The 24,107-nt window shown below is 43.9% G+C and overlaps 1 protein-coding gene across 5 annotated transcripts in view; it reads right to left on the bottom strand.

Moving 5' to 3' along the window:
- Positions 1-823: 823 nt before the first annotated feature.
- The window catches only part of POGLUT3 (protein O-glucosyltransferase 3), a 201,090-nt gene continuing 177,806 nt past the window's right edge, over positions 824-24,107 (bottom strand). For 3 of the 5 annotated variants that reach the window (XM_069640273.1, XM_069640274.1, XM_069640277.1), the window contains 2 exons: positions 21,646-21,750; positions 824-1,655 (listed from right to left, as the gene is read on the bottom strand). In XM_069640273.1, the coding sequence (XP_069496374.1) occupies positions 1,544-1,655; positions 21,646-21,750 (217 nt within the window). In that variant the 3' untranslated portion in view covers positions 824-1,543. The remainder of the gene's footprint in view (positions 1,656-21,645; positions 21,751-24,107) is intronic. The other 2 variants (XM_069640275.1, XM_069640276.1) reach the window with 2 other exon arrangements.

Below are 24,107 nucleotides of genomic sequence, written 5' to 3'. Positions count from 1 at the left end.
AAAAATTGCCCACTTCCTATTGATATTGGGGGGCATGAAGGATTGCAATATCGTGGAAGTGTTCCAGGGGCCCGCTTATCCCGCAATTGGTGACAGATGTGAAGAGATGGGGCTTAGCCAAACTGGAAGTGCCACGTAAGGGAAAAAAGGTAGGGATTGAAGAAGGTATATTGATGGACTTGGGGCAATTGTTGACTCTCTCACAACTCGTCTGGATCTAAAACCACCTTGAGAAGGCCCCATTTTGCAAGATTTCATTGTAGGAGCCACATATGTAGTAATAGACGAGGCGTGAAGTGGGGAGGAAGGATAGCTCAGGGGCAACGCGTTTGTCTTGGAAGCAAGACAACGCGGCGCAACACAGGTTTAATCCCGATCCCGCGCTTAGAAACCACTCGCTGGTATTAAGCGCGAAAAATAAAATAAAAATGTGATGTTTCCCAAATTCAATACTGCGAGAAGTAAGGCGCTATAAGGACACTCATGGAGCTGACCAGTGAGGGGGAGTGGCTTGTAATGTTTGCTGCATCATTCTTCTTAAGGGATAATTGTGTTTGGAGATTGTTTCCTAAGGCATCATGTTCTGGAAGGGTTGCCATCCTTAATCTGTTTTTCGTGGTACCTCTCTCCCAGTGCAAGCAAGGAGTGACTACCTCATCCTGTAACACAGAAATGGTCTGACAACTTAGAGTGAGGATTTCCACCCCTGCAGAGCTAACAGTAGCGGTACTGCTTGCCCACAATGGCTTTAGTATAACTCCTGCTATCATGTCTTTTGTACCTTGTTTGGGTCTACACCATTAAAAATAAAGTGATGAACCTCTTTTGCACACATTGCAAGAGGTATCTTTTAATCCACCAGCACAACGTTCTTATAGGAGGAACAATAAACATAGCTAAAACATCTGCCCTGCGTAAGGCCCAACAGGCTTTGCTGTTCATAAGCCTGAATTTGAGGCTGAAACTAGCCTTCATTTAAACAAATGAGACCGGCATCAGTCCTCATTGCTGATGGAACTAGGTGTTGAGGTATTTAGAGAACACAAGGGACCTGTCATTTCCCCTGTTCTGTCTTCCAAAGCATAGCTTTTAGCACTACCACAAGCTACGCCATGGGTGCAGGGTTCTCACATGTTGGGAATACAAGGCACACAGGTGCATGAATTCTCAAGATTGCCATGATTTGCAAAACAAAAGCACAATTCTTAAGACACAATTGGATGCAATGAATCAGGATTTCTGAAAGTGTGGCCCAGACACTGTCAGTGGAGTGTCCAATCAAATCTTTGTAAAGTACCAAGTAAAGCACTCTGTCCTTTCGAGCAGGATATAATGCATTTGTATGTTGCATTCAATCTTTCTTCAAGCAGACCACGACCATGGTTTGCCGAGCAGAAAAGGTTTGCCAATCCCTGCACTTCATGGATTCGGCATCTTCCTGTTCTCTATGCCGCATCCTAGTTCCGTTTCACAGATGTTCTACTATTCCGAGTTTTTGGCAGAGACGTTAACGTCTCCCAGATCAATAGCTAAAGTTCCTCTTTCAGGTTAGTTTTCTTCTTGCAATCGCAGATGGAGTTGCTGTCGTCTGGCTGAGGCACAAGCTCCATACCATCCCGTATCTCTGGGGGAGTTGCTTGACGCTCGGCATATTTCTGAAAGTGAGAGCAACATTTTCAACATTAGGATACGCTGCTTTGTACAGAAAGAGCCAATTTGTATACATTTAAATACAATTATATCTGCATGCCAATAGTTGCGTTTTTTTATTCAAAATGTGCAGAATTATCTCAGTGTTGTGTACAAACAATAACACGTGTTGCATGCTACTCCTAAACAGGTGCAGATTAAGGGCCCTACTGTGATGATTTTGGGGAAATGCCAGGTCTGCAAGCCCCATGGACAACTCAAATGTTTTCCACAAATGCCTGTAACAGGTTTAATCTGTTAAAAAAGGCCTGGTACCTTAAAGCAAGGAATGTTCCCCAACATTGCGCTCCGTTAGTGTCATGGCCAGCATGAGTGGGAAGCACAAAGAGACTGGCATGAGGATGTAGTTCAAGAAAACAGTTTGTTTTGAAAAAATTTAATTTGGTTTCTTCAATGGCAAAATGTCAGCAAACGTATATTTTACAAAATCCTTGCTTTGGGCTTATCCCTTTCCTACTCCAGTGTCCAATAGATTGGCCACGCCGAACCCTCTTCCACTGCGGCCATAGCCAGGGCCCTCCAAAACCAAAAGGCAGTCAGCCTGGAAAAGTCTTAGGTTCCCCTAAAGTAGTTGCAGACACCAGTTGATCTTTCCAACAATGGTTTGCTCTTCCAGGGTTTTAGCCATGGGTTTGGGGGGGATTTCCATTTCCTGACTACCACCCTTTTCTAGGGTCCTGCAGACTGGGATGTTGCCCTCCTCCATACCCCCAGACATAGCAATAGCTTCCTTGACCCTGTTGATAATGTCCCAACTTGTTCCTCCTTCTGCTAAAGTCTGCCCTGGACTGACCTGATCTTGCTGGCTAGGTAGGGTGACCGTTATCCTCTCTCCTCCTTAGGTCTGGCAGCTTTATCCCCACCGATAGCTTCCTACCAAGAGGGGAATGGTTTGCTCTCCAACGTCCCCAGTGTAACTCTCTTCAGAGGGTGCCCCCCCACCTCCTCAAAATAGCTCCCTCCAATGGTAACTTTCCTCCTCCACTAGGACCTCCTCCACTGGCCTCCAACAATCTCCTCCCAAAAGACTTTTGCTCGCCAATCTCCTCCAAACACCTTTCTCCAGCTTCTTCTCAAATAGCCTATGCCTTCTGGCTGAGAACAGTGACTTATAGTTTGGTTTCTGTAGTTGGCATCAGTAGTATAGCTCAGTGACAACATGCTTGGCTTGGAAGCAAGACGACACAGAGCAACACAGGTTTTGAAACCCGGGTCCGCGCTTAGAAATCTCTTTGGTATTAAGCCTGTTATAAAACAAACAGTTATAATTCTCTTCCCATTGGGTGGTGCTTTATGACACTGGATGTACCTGTGTAGTGTAGGCAGGCCTGTTGTCTGACTGAGCCTTGTGTGTGAGGTTAGGTGAGCTGAAAGAAGGCTGACCTAAACTTACATTAAGGCTGACCGCCATCTCGGATTCTACAACTGTCTTAACCATGTTTGAGATCCCAATCCCCTTTGTAGTTTTGTATTTCCATATTTTATTTTGATTTATTTAGCACATAACGCCTAAATGCTGTACAAACAACAATGACGGTAAAATATAATGTGGTAAAACAGGGTAAATGAAGATTAACGAGAAGGAAGAAAGTGAGCCTTAAAAAGAGGGAAGGAAAAGTGAGAGAGGGAGAGAGTTCCAATATTTAGGAGCTAGAAGAGAGAAAGAACGGAAACTGGAGGAGACACACGGAGGGCTAGGGACAGAAATAAAACAAGAGATTGTTAGCAGAGCGGGGTGTAGAAAGAGATGGACGGAGGGGAAAGACCATGTAGAGATTATAAACCCTTGCTGAAATTGGCCTTTGAATTTGGTCACTCTGCTTTTCCAGTGTTCGAATATAAAACAGCTTCCTCTTCTTACCAAACAGTGCCCATATTTATAATCTGAAGCGTTTGTCTCATGGGAACTGCAACTTTTAGTTCCCCTGATGCTAGCGGCAATGGGAGAGCATTTTTTAATCTTTCATGCGTTCATTTAATTTCTTTGTTAATGAAGTACAACTTTGTGTCCTTGTGATACCCCTGGACTGTGCTGGTCTGGTTTAGTCTCCTGATTGTTTCTCCCAGCAGCAGTGCGGAGGAAACATGTATTTCCCCACTCCTCCGTAAGCCCTCCATGCTGCAATTCATGTTTCTTTTGAAGGGTGAAGTATCAATTCCTATGCTGGGTGTTTGGGTCTGGCTAGGGGCCAGGAAAGGCCCTCTGGAAATACCAATACTACAGTTAGTGGCATCCTCAAGAGATTTGTAGCTGACGCTGCTCCCCCCCGCACTCCCCACCCTCCTTACCTTGATTGTCATGATGTTATATGTGTGGTGGTGCTTCTGTGAATGCCTCATCCTTAGTCATTTTGACACAGTCAAGCTGGTCTTGGGATCCCCTGTATACCTCGTTCAGGTCCAGCATCCACTAGCTTGGGGCGGCACACAGCCCCTTGGACCACCCCATTGTCAGTCCTCAAGGTTAGATAGGGGACTTTGTCATAGTACATGAGGTCTGTAGGGATTTATATATAAGAGGAAGCTAGACTGTGCTGGAGGGTTGATGCTATTTTTAGCTTCCTCATATACTCCCTTATAAACCTGAGTCTGGTTTTTACATTCTAGAATTGCAAGTACTTGAAGCCCATTTGAGGGGTTTCAAGGTACCTAAAAGCTTGAACCTATATAAGCCAAAAAAGCAAGCGGTACCGCTTTCTCAGCAATGTGTTTCATGAGCCATCACAAATAATGGCACAGTAATGCTTTCAGCAGTAGCAGTGTAAGACTTTAGACCTGCACTAATGCAGAATGGACTACTTTGTGCTATAGGGATTACAGGGCACTAAAATACCAAACCTTGATATCTGATTTAGTCCAGGAACCACTGTCAAGTGCCCTCTGAACCTATCGGATGGTGGAATTTTCAAGTTTCATTTGCGTGCTTGACCTATTTGAGGCCGAGGAGTAATATCTCAACCACAGCACCATCCAGGGAAAGCAGCTTAACAAAGGGTGATACAAACTTGTTATAATTGTTTATCAACTGTGTTGTCGAATAGTGTAATGTTAGCTGTGTAGAAAAGGTGGACTGTCAAGATTTTAGCATTCATACATAAACCATAATTACTCGTATCACTGCCACGAGTCGTGGATTTAAAAGAGCCCAAGCTACCAAAAGAACTCTTGCACAGATGTAAAACCATGTACTACATATAAAGACAAATATGCTAATATTCTCCTCTGGTACACAATTTGCTCAATATTTTTTGTTTGTTGCACAAACCACAATTGAAACCAAGTTATGCAGCTACTGTAAAGGTGTCACCCCGACACATGCATTGTGCTTACACAAGTGTTTGCTTACCTGGCAATGTCTAATTCTGCGTCCCTGGGCCTCCATACGGTGTGGACGCACTACTCTGCGCCCGCTGTGGCGGCTGAACGCCATGTTTAGACTCCTTTGATATGATATGACATTTGTAACGCGCCTATATACACAAGTGTTTCAAGGAACAGTCAGGAAAGGACCGGCACTTGCCCTCTGTGCATTCACGGGTTCGCAGGCCCTCTGCATTCCCCTAGCAACAGGGAACACACACTGGAAGCCGACATCTGTGTCTTCCACGTTCGTCTGTTATAAAAGCAGACGAACCTTACAGTTCGGAGCATCTTAACCCCCCTGGTCGAGTTGGTCACTCTGCTCTGTCCTTTTGCCTTCCTCAACCTTGTACCTAGAGCCTTGTTCTCTGACCTGTATGGTATGTGCTGCCTGTTCCTTGCCCTCAATTCGCCAGTGGTTTTCCTTTGCTGATCATCATTCCACCCCCCTGTGTTCTTCCTCATCCCAGTACCTGCCTCTGTTTTACTGGGCATTCCTTATTCCCCTCCTTTCTTCTGGCCTTTTTTTGGCTACTTGCCATGTCTCTCTGGGGACCTCTCCACCTTGGTTCTTTCTTCTAATGCTCACAGTAGCCGATTGTCCTTGGATCAGTTTCCCTTCATATCATCTACCTTGGATCCTGCTACTACTCCTGCTATCAAGCAGACCGGAACATCAGGTAGCCCTCTTCAGTGCTTGCACTGTCGTTGTACCATGTAAATAGAGGGGCATCAAAAACTCTGTGGTACAGGGAGACTGCCTCCCCTTCGGAGTGGTGTTGCCTTGCACCCCAACCATTGTGGGCGAGCACTTCTGTATCACACTACCATACTGCCATCAAGAGGACATTATGGAGATCCGAAACAATACAGGTATGCATCGTAAGCGAGGTGAGCTTCTCAACATATTAAGATGCCCATCAGCCCCAGAGGTGCCAAACGATTTACTGGCCTTACGGTTGGAGGTGAATGCAACCCTAAAAGAAGCCATATAGCACAATGGTGTTGCTACTTTGACAGAAACACTACCTGGACCCACTAATCCTATGAAATTCGATGGCGAGAAAAACTAATCAAATTCTGAAACCATTGCACAATTCAGTTTTTGCTCTGTCCAACATATTTTCTACAGGACAAAGTGAAGATCGGATACATTATCAGTAATCTAACCGTGAATGCTTTGACTTGGGCTGTGCCCCATTTCTCTGCCCAAAGTCCTACAGTGGAACATTGTGCTCAAATCATCCAATCAGACCGCAACTCGGCAGAGTCAACTCTTGATTTAAGACAAGGAAACATGGATCTGAATTCATACATCAGTAAGTTCCGACAATTAGCTGCGGATTTGATGTTGCCAGAAATAGCCCAACACACCATCTTTCGAAGGGGACTGAGAGAGGACATCAAAGATGAGTTGGAGAGCATTCCTGAACCCGAAGTTTTACAAGGACTGATTGACCAGATCACACGAATTGAACATAGGATTTTGGAATGGCATTGAGGAAGATGCCGCCATGAGAGATATCGCTTCTTATGTCCACCAGGATGTCCTCTAGCACCAACCAGCACTGGAGAGAGTTTCCCCTGAGCCTATGCATCTGCAAGCCATCCGTGGACCATTAATCGAAGCCGAGAAGAAGAGATGTCGAACCAATCACTTGTGCCTATATTGTGGTAATAACTGCCCTTTTGTCCTCAGATACCACTAGGACCGGCGGGAAACTAAAGGGCTTGCTGCAGTGGAAGGAAACCACAGGCCCAACCTCATGTTCAACCCTTCCAGACGAAAAAAGATACTCATACCGCCAGCTGTCGTTTGTGCTACAGGTCCCTCTTAAGTGGCCTCAGAGGAAGACCGTTCTTTCTTCGATGGTCCTCGTAGATTGTGGGACTTCTGGAAAGTATATTGACATGGAGGTTGCCAAGAAACAAAGTATTCCCTTACATCATCATGAGCCTCTTCAGGGACATTGCCAATGATGGTACACCACTGGTATTTGGACCCATAACCTAATTTACTATACCTCTATAAATATCTATCAACAAACACTGCAAATCATTGCCTTTTGACGTTATACAAATGCCTTCTTTTCCAGTGTTCTTGGGTCCTCCTTCGTTGATATGACATAATCCTCACATAAATTGGATTAGCCGCTCTATGGTATTTAGTTCCGATTTTTGCACCATGCACTGCGGCCAAGAATCAGAAGTAAACGCTTCCTTATCGACTCATAATCAACATTCGTTGCTCCAGCTGATCAACAACTGTTCAACGTACCATGGGAGTACATACAGTATCAGCATGTATTCAGGGAACCCAAAGAAATCTCTCTTCTGCTTCATCATCTGTACGCGCTTTATTGCTCAACCGTCTGATACCACATGGCAGAATCTACTCATTGACGGTATCAGAAAAACACAAACTACAGAAATACTTGAATGAATGCCTAGAATAAGGATGCATTGCTCCCTCAAACTCCCAAGCAAGAGCTACTACCTGTGGCGTTGTGTGGACTTTCGCTTGTTGAGTGACATCACTGAAAAAGTTAAATATCCTCTCCTCTCATTAAGGACATTATAAAGTCCTTGCACGCAGCCTCTGTTTATACTAAGTTTGACCTCAGAAGCGAATATCATCCTGTACAGATCAAGGCTGGAAATAAGTGGAAAACATCTGTTAAAACCCAACCAGGTAATTTTGAGAATCGTGTGATGCCTTTTGGCCTGTGCAATGCACCAGCTGTTTTCCAACGATTTATGGACTCCATTCTCAGATTTGTTGGTGCACAGTGTTTAGGCCCATCTGGGGACACCTTGATATAGTCCCAGACCAAGGAGGGTCATGTCAGGGATGTCACTGAGGTCCTACACCGTCTATCGGATAACCAGCTATACACCAAGGAAGAGAAGTGCCTTTTCACCAAGACCAAATTGAATTTCTTGGCTACATGATCCATAAAGAAGGTATACAAATGGACCCAAAAAAACAGAAGGCAATCAATTAATGGAAAAGTCCTACTGATCTAAAAAGATTACAACAATTAATGGGCTTTGTCAATTATTACAGGCCGTTTATACCTGGCGTTGCCAATATCTGAGCTGATTTGATGTGTCTGTTAAGCACTAAGAATGATTTCCGGTGGGATGAAAATGCTGAAAATGCCTTTGTATCATTGAAACAGACCTTCTAAGGGTGCCTATTTTGCAAAATGCAAATAATTTACTACCCTTTATTGTGGAAGCCGGCGCTTCAGCTTTTGCTATCGGGTCAGTTTTACTGTAAAGAGGGGAGAACTCCAAGATTGAATATTCCATTGCATTCTACTCACGTCAACGTACACCATGTGAGCACAACTATTCCGCAATCGAGAAGGAGCAATTGACAATCAAAGAGGTCCTAGAAGAATGGAGGCATCACAAACAAGGGGCCCAATTCCCAGTGGAAATAAGAACAGAACATTATAATCTACAATATCTACTCACCATGACCTGTAAGAACAGCAGACAAGCCAGATAGGCTTTTTTTGTTTACTCAGTACGAGTTTGTCATTACTTTCATTACGGGAACTCTGAATGTAGGGGCAGATACTTTGTCCTGGTCCATGTACCCTCCTAACTAACAAGTATCTGACTGGTCTCCAGTACTTCCCCTACTCATTTTTTGTGTTCCATTGCTCATCTTCAGACTTGAACCCTAGCTGATCCAGCTTACATTTCCCTTAGTCTGGATGAAAACATAATCGAGAAAGATGCTTTGTTGTACCATCAACACCACCTGTATATTCCAATGACTGCAATGCGGAAGCAGTTGCTACGTACATTTCATGATTCTCTCATTGCTGGACACAGAGGCGTTAAAGCTACTAAGGACCTCTTGACTTCACAATTTTAGTTGGCCATCTTTCTCAACTCAAGTCCATGATTATGTTGTATCGTGTCTGGTATGTGTGCACAGGCCAAAAGTACTCATAAGGAGGCTCCAGGTCTTCTGCATGCCACTGAACCTCCACCAAATCCGCGGCACTCCATTTCCCACAGATTTTATTGTGGAACTACCTCCCTTTATGGGTTTCACATGTATACAAGTAGTCATTGACTGTTTCAGGAAAAACAAGTCATTTTATTCCCCATCGCAGTGGTCCATCAGCAACCCAAATGGCTCAGCAATGCTTTCATCCAGAGGGACAGAACAACCTACATACCATTCACACATAACAGACAACATTTATTCAAGTCTTGCTCACTGTACCAAGACACTGCAGTCTGGTGGAGAAACCACACCAAAAACAGACAGCACACACCTATAGCTGTCCCGAATCACACCAACCCCTAAACCTAGGATCTGGTGGTGGGACGCATATCTATGAAGAGACAGAACAAGACATTGTCGACCTGATACAAATATGTGGACAATCCGCAGATTCTATGCAATGTCTTGGTATATAGAGCAATTTCAACAATTCACTACTGATTTTGTAGGTATTTAAGCAGTAAGGCTTTTTCATCAAATGTGTCTCTTTCAAAGCAATTCCGGTGATACCTGTTCATAAAATTGATCAAGGCAATTAAAGAAATTCTAATTGCGGGCCAGTTTCCGCAAGTTTCACAATGAACGTTACAGGGCCCTCTGTTGGTTGTTCTTTGTCTTGTAATATCTTCTCCATCACTCTTAAGGTTTCCATTTGGGGAATCTGAGTGTAGAAGGACTAAATATGCATCATAACAAGTAGCTGTTTTGAGGCATCAACGTGTTTGTCTATTAATACATCTAGCACTGCAGTGGTGTCTTTGAGATACAACCTCATTTTCGGGACCTCAAATTGGAGAAAGGCATTGACCAATTGCGATAATGGTTCCAGGATAGACCCCATACCAGACACGATTGGACATCCGGGGATGGGTGAAACCCCCTTATTGACCTTAGGGAGAGCGTAGAAGGCCGGAATCCTTGGATATACGGGACAAAGGAATGCAGCTTCCTTGGAACTTATATGTCCTTTGCATAACGCTTCCTCCACAATAGGCACAATAAGACCAGTAAATGCCTTTGTGGGGGTCCCGGGCCAGTCTGAGATAGTTTTCTCCAACATCTAATGATCGGGTCACCATGGCATCGTAAGCATTGGTATCCATGATGACGATGGCACCACCTTTATCTGCTGGCTTGACAGTAATCGGTTTTGTAAGAAACTCATGGTAGCAACAGTCAAGATAGACACAAGTGATCACAGTTCAAGGGTGTTTATTAAACTGTATAAATGGGTGAGAAAAATGCCTAATCTAAACCTAAATCTAAGATGGGAGCAAGCTACGACTATCAAATAATAATAAGGCAGTCCTAGTGGCGTCTTGTCAAATAAAAAGGGCTTATACTAAAAAACCTATTGCCAATCCTTACAAAGTAGTGTGGGATAATGATCACAAGAAAAGAAATAAGTGTTCACAAAATGATAAATCAGGATGGTATAGCTGGAGTCTCACTTCCCCGCCTTTTTAGCACGGGACAAAGCGGGACTCTGGAGCACAGCACAGTCCTGGGCTTCTCCAGCACGAGCTTACAGTTTGTTTCCAAATGATCAGGGCCTTCTGTGGCCAAGTCTCTCATACACCAAGTCTCTTGCCTCAGAGGGCCTGGTCTACTATAAACAACAAACAAATATTTCCTTTCAGTTACCTTCCCGTCGGGTGATTTCCCTTCACCCGTGGATCCCCTTCAACCAAGCTCTGATCCTTTTGCAACATTGGCCTCCCTCAGTCGGGTTCACTACAGCCTTTCATTCAAGATCTCAGCAACTTACATTCAAGAGTCCCAATGTCACTTTAAACAACCGTTCATTGTGGACATCCCTCAGCCGGGTTCACGCTTGTCGACACAATGTTTAAGGGGTGCTACATTTTGCTCTCATTCATGAGCATCCCTCAGCCGGGTTCACATTTGCCAGTTTAACACAGTTCACTCAGTTGCAGGGATTCACTTCCATTAGCTTTTTATAGCCCCCAGTTAGGCTTTCTCTCAAGCCCCCAGTCAGGCTTTCCACATTTATTGTTCACACATCGTTTTCCCTCATCCGGGCGCACACGCCTGTTTCACAATGTCACAGCTTTGGTAATGGGTTAAGGACCTTTGATTGTACAATGGATTTTAGCTTGACCCTTGTATGATCACCTTAACTCTGTATGCCGGCCTTTCCTATGGCCTCTTGCTGCTACATTATTCACAAGAAAAGGGGCCAGCCAGAGTCTTTCGAATGGACGCCCAAGTGGCGCTGGACCACTATGCAGCTGGTCTTTCCCTGGGTTTTAAAAGTTCAGTAGTACTACAAGTTCTTCCTTCATAACAAGTTGCCATTTGCAACCTTCTCTCAACACCGTCCGGTTTACTATCGGTTCTCCGTCCTACTCACCGTCTGTGCTGACCTGCTTGTCGTTTCTTATCTCTGGAGTCAAAACCGGTACCACAAGAGCAAGCGCTCCTCCCCGCCTCGGTTATCAGTGCGGGAGGGTCCTGTGCACCGTTGACATCTATCACACCACACGTCAGCTGTAGTTCTTCGTTTTATGATTCCTTTCACAGAGGCTTCATAGGCTTGGAAAGGGCAAGGGCACTTCCCTCCTTGTTGTCCTTTCCGGTCTCGCTGCCTTTCTTCTCCATTTGAACTGCCGCCCTGAAATAGCTGCCTCTTGTGCGTTTTTCCTTTCTCAAAGTGTGCTCTCGTGCTCTGCATTTTATCCCTGTGGTGAAGGGAAAGCGTTGTCAGGTGTGTGTAGTTATTGTCAATTGCCTGACTCTCGTGTTTGGACAAGTCAGGTAAACGGCTCTGGTGTTAGTCCGTTTTCTTTCACTGTGTAAAAAAGTGTTTCGATCGGAAAGGGGGGGGATAGAGCTTCTAAGTATACTTAGAAAGGGTAGGAAGGTAGAAGGTATTATAAAGCAAGGCGGTATGGCGTCTTGCCCATCAGTGCCCCACTTAGACTCCCTGAAGACCCTCAATCCAGGTTATCCTCCCGCACTGGTCCACCCCCAGGAACTGGACCCAATAGCGATGGCCGTGTCCTGGCCACCTGGATAACAGATCTCCGGTGACTAGCGGGTAAGACACCTTTAGGTTTCTCAAACTTTGTTGTTATTCAGTTGTTTCAGGGCCTGATCTAGAGAAATTACAGAATTGTCATCTTTTGCTTCTAGTTCACTCAGCTTCTTAAGCAAGGCTTTCTCAAAAGTGATGGATTCAGTGGTAATACTTGAAGCAGGTGGAAGGAAGGTACATTTTGGATGTAGGCCTGTGGCGTCTTGTTGGGACTCATCGAGAGAATTTTCCTCATGAGTTGGGAAATCTTGATGCGTGTTTGGAATGGATCGTGTAGGGAGGTGGGTACAATTCAAAGGCCCCTTTGTAGCACTCGTGTCTCAATCTCGGTGAAGATGTGCGCTGAGAGATTCATGACTAGTACATCTGATTGTATCAGTCCCTGCCCCGTTCATCATGATTCTAGGGAAGTATTCCGTGTCTGTCTCGTCCGAGGGTTGCAGCTGTATGTTGTACTTCATCTTGGAAGTGGACACTGCAGTCTCTCAGAGGGTCTCTTGCAGGCATGTTCCAAGGCCCTGCTCTCTGTTGTGTCAGCTCAGAGTAAGAAATAGAGGCAACTTTGAAACCTGAGACGATGCTAAGATTGTGGAGTAAAACAGAGGCCTGGTCAGGCACAGTTAACTGGTCATGGTGAAAGAAGTAACAGACAGTTAACTTGTAAACCAAATAGATACGAAGAGAAAAGTACAAAGAGAGGTTAGGCATTAAGAAAGAGAATCAATGCCAAGGAATACTCTAGGAAAGGGGAAAGATAAAGGGCCTTATTCACAGAAGCATTTTATAATAGTGCAATCCCATTGAAAAACGATCTGTGAATCAGGCCCAAAGTGTCATCCTGTACAAGAACATTATAGTGATAAAGAGAAAAAAGGATACAATCTTGAATTTACAGACGGAAGTCAGATATCAAACATTAAGTTGGAAGGAGAGCCAAAGGGAATCCAAAGCAAAGAGGGAACCTTCAGAATACCCCTTGTGGAATTTAAGAGGTTGATAAGAGAAGTCACAAAAGACTATTTACTGATAATATATTACAGACTGGTACTAGGAGTACCCCAGGAGAAGGGAGTCATTATCCTGCTTTGTTAGTTTCCCTTAGTGGTAGGGTTAGTGAGGGAAGTTTTGGACAGCAGACTTGTTTCTTTGGACATTCATGACTGACACATGGGCACCTTAGTAAAGTAGGTAGGCATCCCCCAAAGATTAGGGAGGGTTAGGCCTTTCAATGTTGTTTTAATAAATAAGAATTCACAATGTCCTCACAGAGTCTGTGTCCTTCTTCCAACTTGCCAGAGAGTACAAAGGAAGATCGAGACAGGATGGACGTCTAACTGTCCTCGCCTGCATGGTTGGTTGCTGACACATCCTTTGAGGACATTCCTGTCCTCAAACCATGGCCCTGAGCAGACAGGGCTGCAGCCTGGTTCTGTTCATTCTTGCCACTTTATTGTTTGCTTTTTCATCTCTATAGCCAGGCTGCTGAAAGCTCGTATCGGGTCCACTTATGATTTAAAGGTCTAGTGCGTTTTGCCTCTGTCATGCGGTGAGCAGCACAAGACAACTGGATGTTGCTCTGGTGACTGGCTCATCAACAGGCGCGTAGGAAACCACGCTTCTCGGGGTCACCAGCCCAGTGCATGAAGCGTCCCCGCCTGCGTCATCGCGTATGCTCCATCATCGGACTCGTCGCCTCCTGGAAACGCAATGGGACATAGTGCCATGTTGAACCTTATAAAACAGCTAAGACCTGACCCCATGCCTCACAGCTGTGTTTCTTCCTGCCGTGGCACTACACCTTGATTGCTTTCCTGATACGTGCGACCCTCCTTTTCTCCTGGCTTTGACCCTTGTGGATTGTGATTTGGCTTTGTCTACTTTGGCTTTTTGGATTACTTAGCTATTCGACCTTGGACTTCCTTTCTGACTATTCTTTGGATTGTGCTTCTGTTGTGGACAGCTGGTTCCTTTGGGAATCTGTGGATTGGTTCATCAGAACTGGTTCTGGACCTGCTTTGGACCTTTTCCTTTCCTTCTTCGCCTTCATTCATTTAGGTGTGCCGCCTGGGATAGCTCCTCCGCTAGCTCTCCCACATTTTTTTGCTTAGGGCCAGTTTTACTCCTTCCTCGGTTGACCTTTGTATCCTCCTCCTTTTAGTTTTTTCTCCAACCATACAACAGGTATGGATATTGGGTTCTGTCTCTATTCACATAGTAATCCTTTCCCTGCGTTTCTTTACAGCTCCTGAGCCTGGGTGCATGTGCATTTTCTGGCCTTTGGCCCAATCATCCTGTTGGAGGGTATATTTAGACCCTCGACGAGGCTAGTTGAAGAACAGCTTCTTAACAACCTTCCTATGAAGCACACAGAGGTATTGGTGAGTCCTGACATCCTTTGCATATTGGCCTCTGCATTTCTGTGATCTATCTATCGCCATGGCAGTCTTACTTCAGGGAAAAGACCAAGATCCCAATAAGACTATTTTTTTATGATACATTGCCAAATGTATTACCGGCAAGATTGCATGCGACAGGGGCACAGTTTATAGTATGGTTTGGGGTGTCATTGTGTAAGACCTATTGCTAGTATGTGTTAAAAATCTTTTAAAATGCATAGTAAACAATGCTAACGCTGGCTAGCCATGCCTGCTCTGCTGATGCACCCTTCTAGTTGATGACTATTTCCCGCCCACACACCGGGCACACTGTACATGTATGCTAGATAATGCTATCACGATTATCACTCATTTTGAGGAACAGCATTCCTGACACACACAGAATTGGTGAGGGTCGTTTATGTTGCTGCTTTGTGTCTGTACCCCGTAGACACCAGTCATTACACATAACAATGTTGTTCTCAATGTTGTTCTCCAAGAGACCTGGAACGAGCCACCCAATGACCTGCTGCAACAAGCACATTGGAGGCCTTGGACGTCTTCTCACTGCTCCTGTTGTAGATATGAAATGAAGACAATGAACCGTGCTACTATGGGTCACACGCCTCCATGTGCCAGTGTAGTGGTTAATCAAGGTCAGTATGCCTAATAAATCTCCAGTCTTGCCATTTTGACTAACACTGGACTTGGTTTGCCTTCCACCGGTCACACAATCTGCAATTTGGAACTCTCTAGAGTTTAGTTTAAAATGATCCCTGTTAGAGTAGACTTCCTTTTTATGTGAAATTCTCTTCACCTGTGTCACGACTGGTTGGAGGACTCACCTGTTTAGGCTTGGTGAGCTTCTTTCTTGTTGGATCTGGCTCCCCACGTTTCCTGGAGGTGCGGGTCTCGTGGAGGTAAGGAAGGGCTTCTTCAGACACCACACTGTCTTTGGCACGAATCCTAGATTCAGCGTTGAGTTGTGGCGGCCCGAAGGCAACTGCAGTAGTCCTGGATGGAGAGGCCGCGGATGGAGGTGAGTCGCAGCCGCAGTTAGGTCCGCAGGTTCCGGAAGTCCTGGGTACGGTAAGGCGGTCCGAGGGCAACCACCAAGCAGTTCTGGATGGAGAGCCGTGGAACGTGGTAAGTCTTAGGCGGTCCAAGGGCAGCTGCGAATGCAGTCCTGGATGGAGCGCCGCGGCACACGGCGAGTCGAAGGCGGTCCGAAGGCAACCGCGAAGCAATCCGGGATGGAGAGGCCGCGGAACACGGTGAGTTGTAGGTGGCCGCAGGCAACCGCAAACTTAGTCCTGGATGGAGAGGCCGCGGAACGCAGTGAGTCGAAGGCGGTCCGAGGGCAACCGCAAAGCAATCCGGGATGGAGAGCCGCGGAACGTGGTCGCTGACAACCTGGAAAGCACAATGGAAGAAGGAAATTCCTAAGAGCGAGCGCGAGGGACTACACTCGAGCAAGGAATTGTGAGCGCATTGACACGCGCAGAACCGCAGGGGCGTGGCGCTTATCTAGGTGCGTTGGAGACTACACCGCTGATCCAGGAGCAGTGTCCGCTATGTTGAGAGGGTCTGGGGAGCATTCTGGCATGTTGTTGAACGGACCAGGAGGTCCAGAGGGGGCGACAGTGCGATTTCATGACAACCTGTGAGTTCCCTAGCACTTTTTGCGGTACTCAATTTTTAATGTGACGCTGCTGAGTGAGTGTGACCCTTTTTCCACACTCACTCAGGCTTTATTCTGTGTTTAGGAACCTTTTGTATCTTTTTGATACTCTCCTGTGGAGTTATGTTTTCCTCCAACTTTACAGCATCTGTAATGTCTTATTGCATCAAACAGCACTTTCTGTTCAGAAGGGCTGGGAAGCTCCTTGAGCTTTCCTTTTGACTTTTAAGTGATAACATTCTGTTATCAATGCAGATGATTCATTTTATCCACCAGGACTTCTATTTTGTGGAATCAGCATCCCCCCACCTTATGTGGAGTGCTGAAGGGACACAATGTAGCCCTTTTTCCACTTATCCAGTACCTTTCTAGTTTCAGTGGCAGGTTATCTGAGTGGCTGGTGTCAGTGGATATTTTTCTACCAACTTTTGTTGCAGACTGTCTTCGCAGCTGCAACAGGGAACACAAGGTACACCATTCCTGTATAATGGTGGTTGTACTTTTTTGTCTTGATGACTTGTCCTTTGTGAGGCCTTCTTCTACCTAGCTGGGCTGGGGTGGTTTTGATGAGTCTTTTGTCTTTGGCGGGATTCCCTTGGAAATCCCACCAAGGCTCTATGAGTACCTGAAGACACAGGAAGGGGGGGGAGGAGTCCAAAATGCCTCTGGTCTTTGTTCTCCAGTGTGCCTGCTTGGAACCAGTTCCAACTAGGGGGCTGGCTGTCCTTTTGGACAGCCCACACACAAGAATTGCATGAGAGGCTTGTGGTATGATTGGTGGGCTAGCCAGTTCTTAAACGACAAGGGTCTTGGAATTAAACCTCAGAACCACTGGACCGAAGATCCGAAGCAGAAAAAAAAGAGGACGCATGCAGCCACTTCCAGCGACCACCAGTGGCAGCTGAGTACCTGCTGTATCCCGACATCAACTTCTGGATGGCTGAAAAGATACAAAAAGGACGACTTCATCTACTGGACTGGTGGGACCAACTAGTCCCAAGACGAGCTTCAATTTGAGCCATCCCTGGAAGAGCTACGACATCCACAGCCTGCAATTCACGAATACTCGGGGGCCTGTGCCCTTTAGCAGTGCAATGTCAGCCAAAGGCCAGTTTCGTCTGTAACTTGGTAGGCATCTTTCTGGACATCCAGTGACTGGATTCCGCTCCTGAAAGTCCCCTCAACCGAGACGAGGACTGAGAATAGGTGAAAGCTCCACTGCACAAAAAAACAAAAGGCTCCAACACACCTGTTCCATGGAAATCCACTGTTGGGCGTCACACTGGTCAAGAGCATCCGGCTGCTCCCTACAAAGGACCTTCTTCAGCCTTCTAAGCCAAGGAACCCGAACCGGGGACGTCTGTCACCAAATTCTGCACTGAAAAGGTACTGTCTCAAGCCTTGGTACTTACCTTGGTCTAGTTGTGTCACTTGGTGCACCATGAGGGCTGCTGTTAAGCTGTTACTTGCACCCCTCTCTAGGGCACCCTAGGTCCCCTTGGCCTAGTTTTACTAAAACTATTGTAATTACCTGCAAACAAGAACACTTCTTCATAGAATTTTGCTCTACCAACTACTCGCCTGATTCCTCCTCCTCAACCTTGGCCACTGGACCCCAATGTCCCCTGGACTCGGTGCATAGCACCTATTATAGGGTTGGACTTCTGAAGGCTGGTTAAACAGGGGCTAGTTTAAGTTACCAGAGTTTTCTAAAAGTTTGCTTACCTGTTGCAAGAGTTTAACATTGCTTTTATCCCACTTTGATATAAAGTGTGCCTTCTTTTATTGCATTTTTATTTAAATGAGACAACCTTTAAATAATGTATAATAAGGATACAACCTTTTATTCTACTGTTATTTGAATGTGATTTATTCTGTGAATAGTACTTACCTTGCTTAACAGCCTTAACCTTAGTGTGTATATAATCAATGTTATTTGTATATAAACTACAAGTGAGCCAGTGTATCTTTGAACTACCTTGCATGCTTCCAGTCCTGTGTGCCTACCTACAGCCCTCTTCCCTCCTAGACTAAGCCTGGCTGCTCAGCCATTACTACCAAACATTTCGGTTAGTTCAGGCCAAATCTAAGAATTGGAAACCTGTACATCAAAGAGCGAGTCTTCATTAGTCCTACCATGGGTAAGCTTTTGTAAAACTCTCCAACAGTCCCACATTTTCAAACAAATTGTGGATAATGGGGTGTATTGGACACTTCAATTGGACCTCTGAAGATCCTCAAGCAACTGTACAGAAAAGTTTATGAATGTTCCAGCTTGCACTGACCCCCACCCCCTAATTCTTGACAAGCAGAGAATGATAACCAGCACAAAACTTGGGTCAGACATTGTATGTGCATCCGCTTGCTCTATTTTAATGTATAGAAACCTTGAAATATATAGCAACTGCTAATGGGAACCTCACAACTAAAACAATGAATCAAAAGTAAGGAAATGGATGTGAGATAATAAAATGAAAACATCCCCAATTAAAATTCAACCCAACAAACAACTAATTGGTCCAGTGAAAACTAAAATGTGCTTTCTCTCTCTAAAGTATTATCTGTTCCAGAATCTCTATTGCAATTTAGAATTTTGATTGGGTTGCCCAAACCACCCACTGAATGGTTTGCCAGTTCATTATCTTGCCTAACTCCCCTACACAGATTGGACTGCAGAGTTTTGAAACTGGGTCTGAATCTAAGTGTTCGGTTTAGCTTGTGAGTCCCAGCAGTTTATCCAGAACAGCCCCTGAGAATCATAGGTACCATACAAATCACGTGGCAAGAAGTTTACCCACCATAGTTATGGGACACAAGAGTGACAGAAAGGACATCAGAAGAGTTTACATTTCAGTAGCAAAGAGTTCCATAAGCAATGGAAAGGTGGGCGTACCAACACATCAATTGCTTAATCATTATGTGGGTTAGATGATGGTGTTAATGGCAAACTGAAGTGCTTTTGCCTGTTTGATGAAGAAGACTGCAGGTTCCTTTTTAATAAATTCCCAAGTATACCTACCATATACTTTCTCCCAAAAGTCCATAAACATCCAACCCGCCCACCAGGCCGACCCATCGTCACTTTCAATGGAGCTTCCCTCGAAAATATCTCTAAATATGTGGATCAGACCTTATTACCGCTTGTATTCACGCTACCATCATACTTGCGGGACACTAAAGATTTCCTCAGCAAGATCGAAGGTATATTGTGGGAGGAAGATTATGTTTGCCACATTGGATGTTGTTTCATTGTACACCTCTATTCAACACAATGATGGCAAAAAAGCGTGAAAGTATTTTCTTGACAGCAGGTCTCTTAACTATCTCGCACATGGAGAAATGATAATAGCAATGATAGAAATGTGTCTCACCAACAATGTCTTTCTATTCGATAACGTATTCTATAATCAACTTAGAGGGACTGCTATGGGCACAAGCTTTGCCCCATTTTATGCCAACTTGACAATGGGGTGATGAGAGAAGTTCCATGTATGGACAGAAGGTAACCATCGGTACACTGACCAAGTGGTTTTATGGCTTAGGTTTATCAATGACCTCTTTATCCTTTGGAAAGGTGAAGAAAAAGATTGGCTTGAGTTTGTAAGTATGCTAAATGTGAACAATCTAAATCTACAATTTACTGAAACTCCTAGTCGGCAAGAAATAATTTTTCTGGATGTCTTGGTGAAGACCAACCAACAAGAAATCATCACTGAACTATATCGGAAGCCAACAAGCTCAAATATGCTCTGTTCGCCACAAGTAACCACCCGACATCTCTAAAGTGGAGTATTCCATACGGCGAATTTGTAAGAATAAGACATAATTGCAGTACAATTGAAAGCTTTGATAAAGAATGCAAATTCACAGTGGCGAAATTCTTAAAACAAAGATACCCGAAAGCAGTCTTAGAGAGAGCATACACTAAAACCTGTAACTTAAACCGAAGGACTTTACTCTCAACTAATAAATCAATAGAAGACAAAGAACAAGATGATGTAATAAGACTTATCCTTACATTTGTAACACATGCCAATGTCATAAGAAAGATACTACTTCGACATTGGCATGTTTTACAGTCTGATGAAGCTCTAGCACCGATTAGTTACCATAACTTTCAGAAAATCCACATCCATTAAAGACTCGCTGGTTAGCAGTTTTCTGTTGCCCATAAATAAAGTCAAAATACCACCACGTGGTTACACAAAAACACCAATGGCTTCTTTAAATGCTCGAAATGTAAGGCATGTAAATTTGCTCAGAACAAAACAAACTATATACATCCAATAACAAAGCATCTTGTAGAATTGGTTAGTCACATTACATGCAATACTGAGTTTGTGGTTTATGCCCTCCTATGCTCTTGTAACCGCTGGTTCATTGGCAGTACCATCGGTAAATTGAAACTTAGAATTCTACAGCATATGAGAGCGATAAAAAACTGTGACCCTTCTTACCCAATGGCAGTCCACTTCAAAGACATACATGAGAGCAAGTTGGACAGCCTGAGATTCTTTGGATTACATCATGTTCAAGCTAACCCTTGTGGGGGCAACAGAGAACTAGCACTATGCCAAATGGAGACTAGATTTATTTTGGACCTTGTATCGAAAAAACCTAAAGGCCATAACCTTGATGAAGAGTTATACACATACCTAGGAACCTGAGAAAATGGTCTATCAAGAACTAATGATCGGTTTTAATTGTTCTTATTGCCTTGTGGAAATAATCTGGGTCACTAGTGCATATTCATTTCAGTTCATTTTTTAACTGTCAGTTTGTATATCTACAAGAACTTTAGAAAGCAAGGCTTGGTGGTATGATGCTTTTATTACATCTTACTCAAGATTTTAACAATTTGTGACTAGTGCCTGGTCGTAGTTATATGATTGTTCAATCAATGGTGTTTATATGTGTTTTTATTCATTTTAAAGTTCTACTCCGTGGTGGTTCCCTTACACAGATAATGAGAATGGTCTCTAGTAATAGTTAACTTTTGCTACCAATATTCAAATACAGAAGGCCTAGCTTATAAATAAAATAATACACAATAAAACATACACATGGCTATAACAGATCCCCCAGCTACAGACATGTGCAACGCCGGGTGGTACTGCTAGTTCATTATAGAGCATACTTAAAATAACGTTTCCCACAGGGTAACATGCCCGTTCTCTCTCAGTAAGGGAAGGAAGTGCTGCCTCAGACTGTCCCCTAGGAAATAACAAATGTGATTTCAGAGGACACATCCTTTAGCAAATGTGAGTGCCAGCTCAATGTCCCTCTTTCTTTTGTGATTTGAAAGCAAGTGCTCTAGACAAGACTTTGAATCACTCGTGTATCATGAAGGAAAGATTACACATGTAACCCTATTAGATATTACTTGAATCAAGTTGGGTCACTATAGCTATTTTTAAATTGTTACACTCACCTGAAACACGGTAAAATAATAGCAGTACAGTCTGTGTGGCTGGAGCAGTTCTCTAGCGAGCAACTGTCCCTCCTTAGCAATACTCCGAGCTTCTTCATCATTTTCCTGGAAATTGTGAAAGGAACACTTAGTAAACCTAGTCAAGTCATCACAGATTACTAGCCTGGCCACAGTGTTTACAAGGAAACTAGCAGAACTAAAATACTGTATATATTTTATGTGCCGCAGTGAATATTATAATGTGTGGTACAAAGACAAAAAGAATAAACTGGGCATCCAGCAGGTAACCATAACACATAAGAAAAATACAATTTGTTAAAACGTTTGCATTGGATATCCCGATGGATCAGAGATCTCATCAGCACAGACCAGATGAGAGAACAGATTGCTGGCTCTACCTCATCCGCCTCTCTCACAGGCATTAAGCCATATTAAAGCAAGCATTAGCTTTGTCAACGGTTTTGTGCTTAGCATAGGGTTTGGAAAGGCATTTCCTTGCACACAAGTAGAGTACATGGGGGTGGGGGGCCCTTTTTAAAGCAATGAGGTTTTGACCGGTGGGAATGCCCCCTGCTTCCGGTATTAATCGTGCCCTTTTGATATGGTTTGATATGGGTTTGATCTAAATTTAATATGAAAATGATAAGCGGATGTCAATTTTATATCAAATGTATATTTTCTGATATAAAGTGTTTTTGTACTTGAATTGGATGTTGAGATGATTTGATATAAAGTGAATCTAAAGTTTATATTAAAATGATTTTAAAAAATGTGACTGGGAGATAGTGCGTGTGCGCTGTTGTCTGGTTGAGGTTGAAGTGAGTTGTGAAGAGGTAAACTGCGAGTGTTAGGTGGTGGTGACGTGTTGATGATGCAGGAGTGGGTTTGGCTTTGTAAATGATTTTATATAGATTTAAAAGCGATGTAATATAAAGCTGTATTTGGCCTTTTAAGGCCAGATGGCATGATCGTATATAGATTTAATATAAAAAGGAGGCTGTGTTTTGTAGGGCACACTTATCATTTTATAATGTTGAGCAGAGGCTTGGAAGGGTTTTGGCATTTTAATGTGAATAAAAGTTGAATAAAATTGTGTGGGCATGTTTCTTTATAAGGGGCATCAAACCATTGAAAATATACACTGCCAAAGTGGAACTACGGGTTTAAAAAAACAGCTAAGTTGCATGACCTTGGAATATATATTTACTAACATTATTCTTCATAGAATGAAAATAAGTGTTTTTTAAGATGAAGTGAAGATCTAATTTCTGGTCTGAAAAACAGACTCATTTACATGCAAAATGCTATGGCATTGGATTTTGCCATTTAAAAAAAACAGTGTTCACAAAAACACAGCCCCATGTGGCAGACATGCCCAATGGAAAACATGAATGCATGGGGACCGAGTGGGTCCTTTGTGCGTTTTGTCATTTAAAACAAATTAATAGTAAAACTTTGTAGAATGATTGCTATAGTTAAAATGGGACTGTAAAATGTGTGGGGGATTTTTTAAACAATGGCATTTTTGTTATTTAGAGTACAATGGGTCTATATTTGAAATAATGTCCTATGTATAATGTCTGCTGACTGCAAAACACAGCTAGTAATAAACGCCAGCACTGCATTTTTCACATTTAAAAACAAAGAGTGAAAGAATGGCTCTCTACAGTGCTTGCTGCAGTCTAAATAAATTCAATACATAAAACAAATGTGCTCTGAAAATGTTTTGCTATGCTTTACCCTGCCATTTAGCTGATTGTGTTATATAGGCCGACAGAGACAGGCTCTTATCTATAATTCTCACAGCTGACAGAAGTCGGCTATGTGTCTTCAGCGTCTGCAATTTGATGACTCACCCCATCAGCTGTGATCTGTAAAGTATTAGAAATATTTGAAACAGCTGGCAGGATGATTCTATGATGCAACCTAGGCAGGGTGACTTGCAAAAACACCCGCCTCATGGTTTGCAAGGGTGTGTTATCTTGAGTGGCAATGTGCTGGGATGGGTCTAAAATGCATTTTGAAAGAGCCCATTTTATTTGCAAAATCACTTCCTTAGCTTTTTCTAGCCCCCAGTCAGGCTTCCACATTTATCGTTCATACAGCGTTTTCCCTCAGCCGGGCGCACACGCCTGTTTTACAATGTCACAACTTTGTTAATGGGTTAAGGACTTTCGAGTGTACAAGGAATTGTATGACCACCTTAACTCTGTATGCTGCCCTTTTCCTACGGCCTCTGGGTATTATAATATTCACAAGAAAAGGGGACCAGCCAGAGTCTTTCGAATGGACGCCCATGTGGCGCCAGACCACTCTGCAGCTGGTCTTTCCCTGGGTTTTAAAAGTTCAGGAGCACTCAAGTTCTTTGTTCATAATAAGTTGCTGTGTACTGTAAACATCTGCTGCAACACACGTTGGCTATTGTTAGCAGACTTATCATTCGCTCTGCGGAGGCTTCACAG

Source organism: Ambystoma mexicanum, chromosome 7q (assembly GCF_040938575.1).
Source record: "Ambystoma mexicanum isolate Mex_15411 chromosome 7q, UKY_AmexF1_1, whole genome shotgun sequence".
Classification (NCBI taxonomy): Eukaryota; Metazoa; Chordata; class Amphibia; order Caudata; family Ambystomatidae; genus Ambystoma; species Ambystoma mexicanum.
This window is presented reverse-complemented; position numbering and strand designations above follow the sequence as displayed.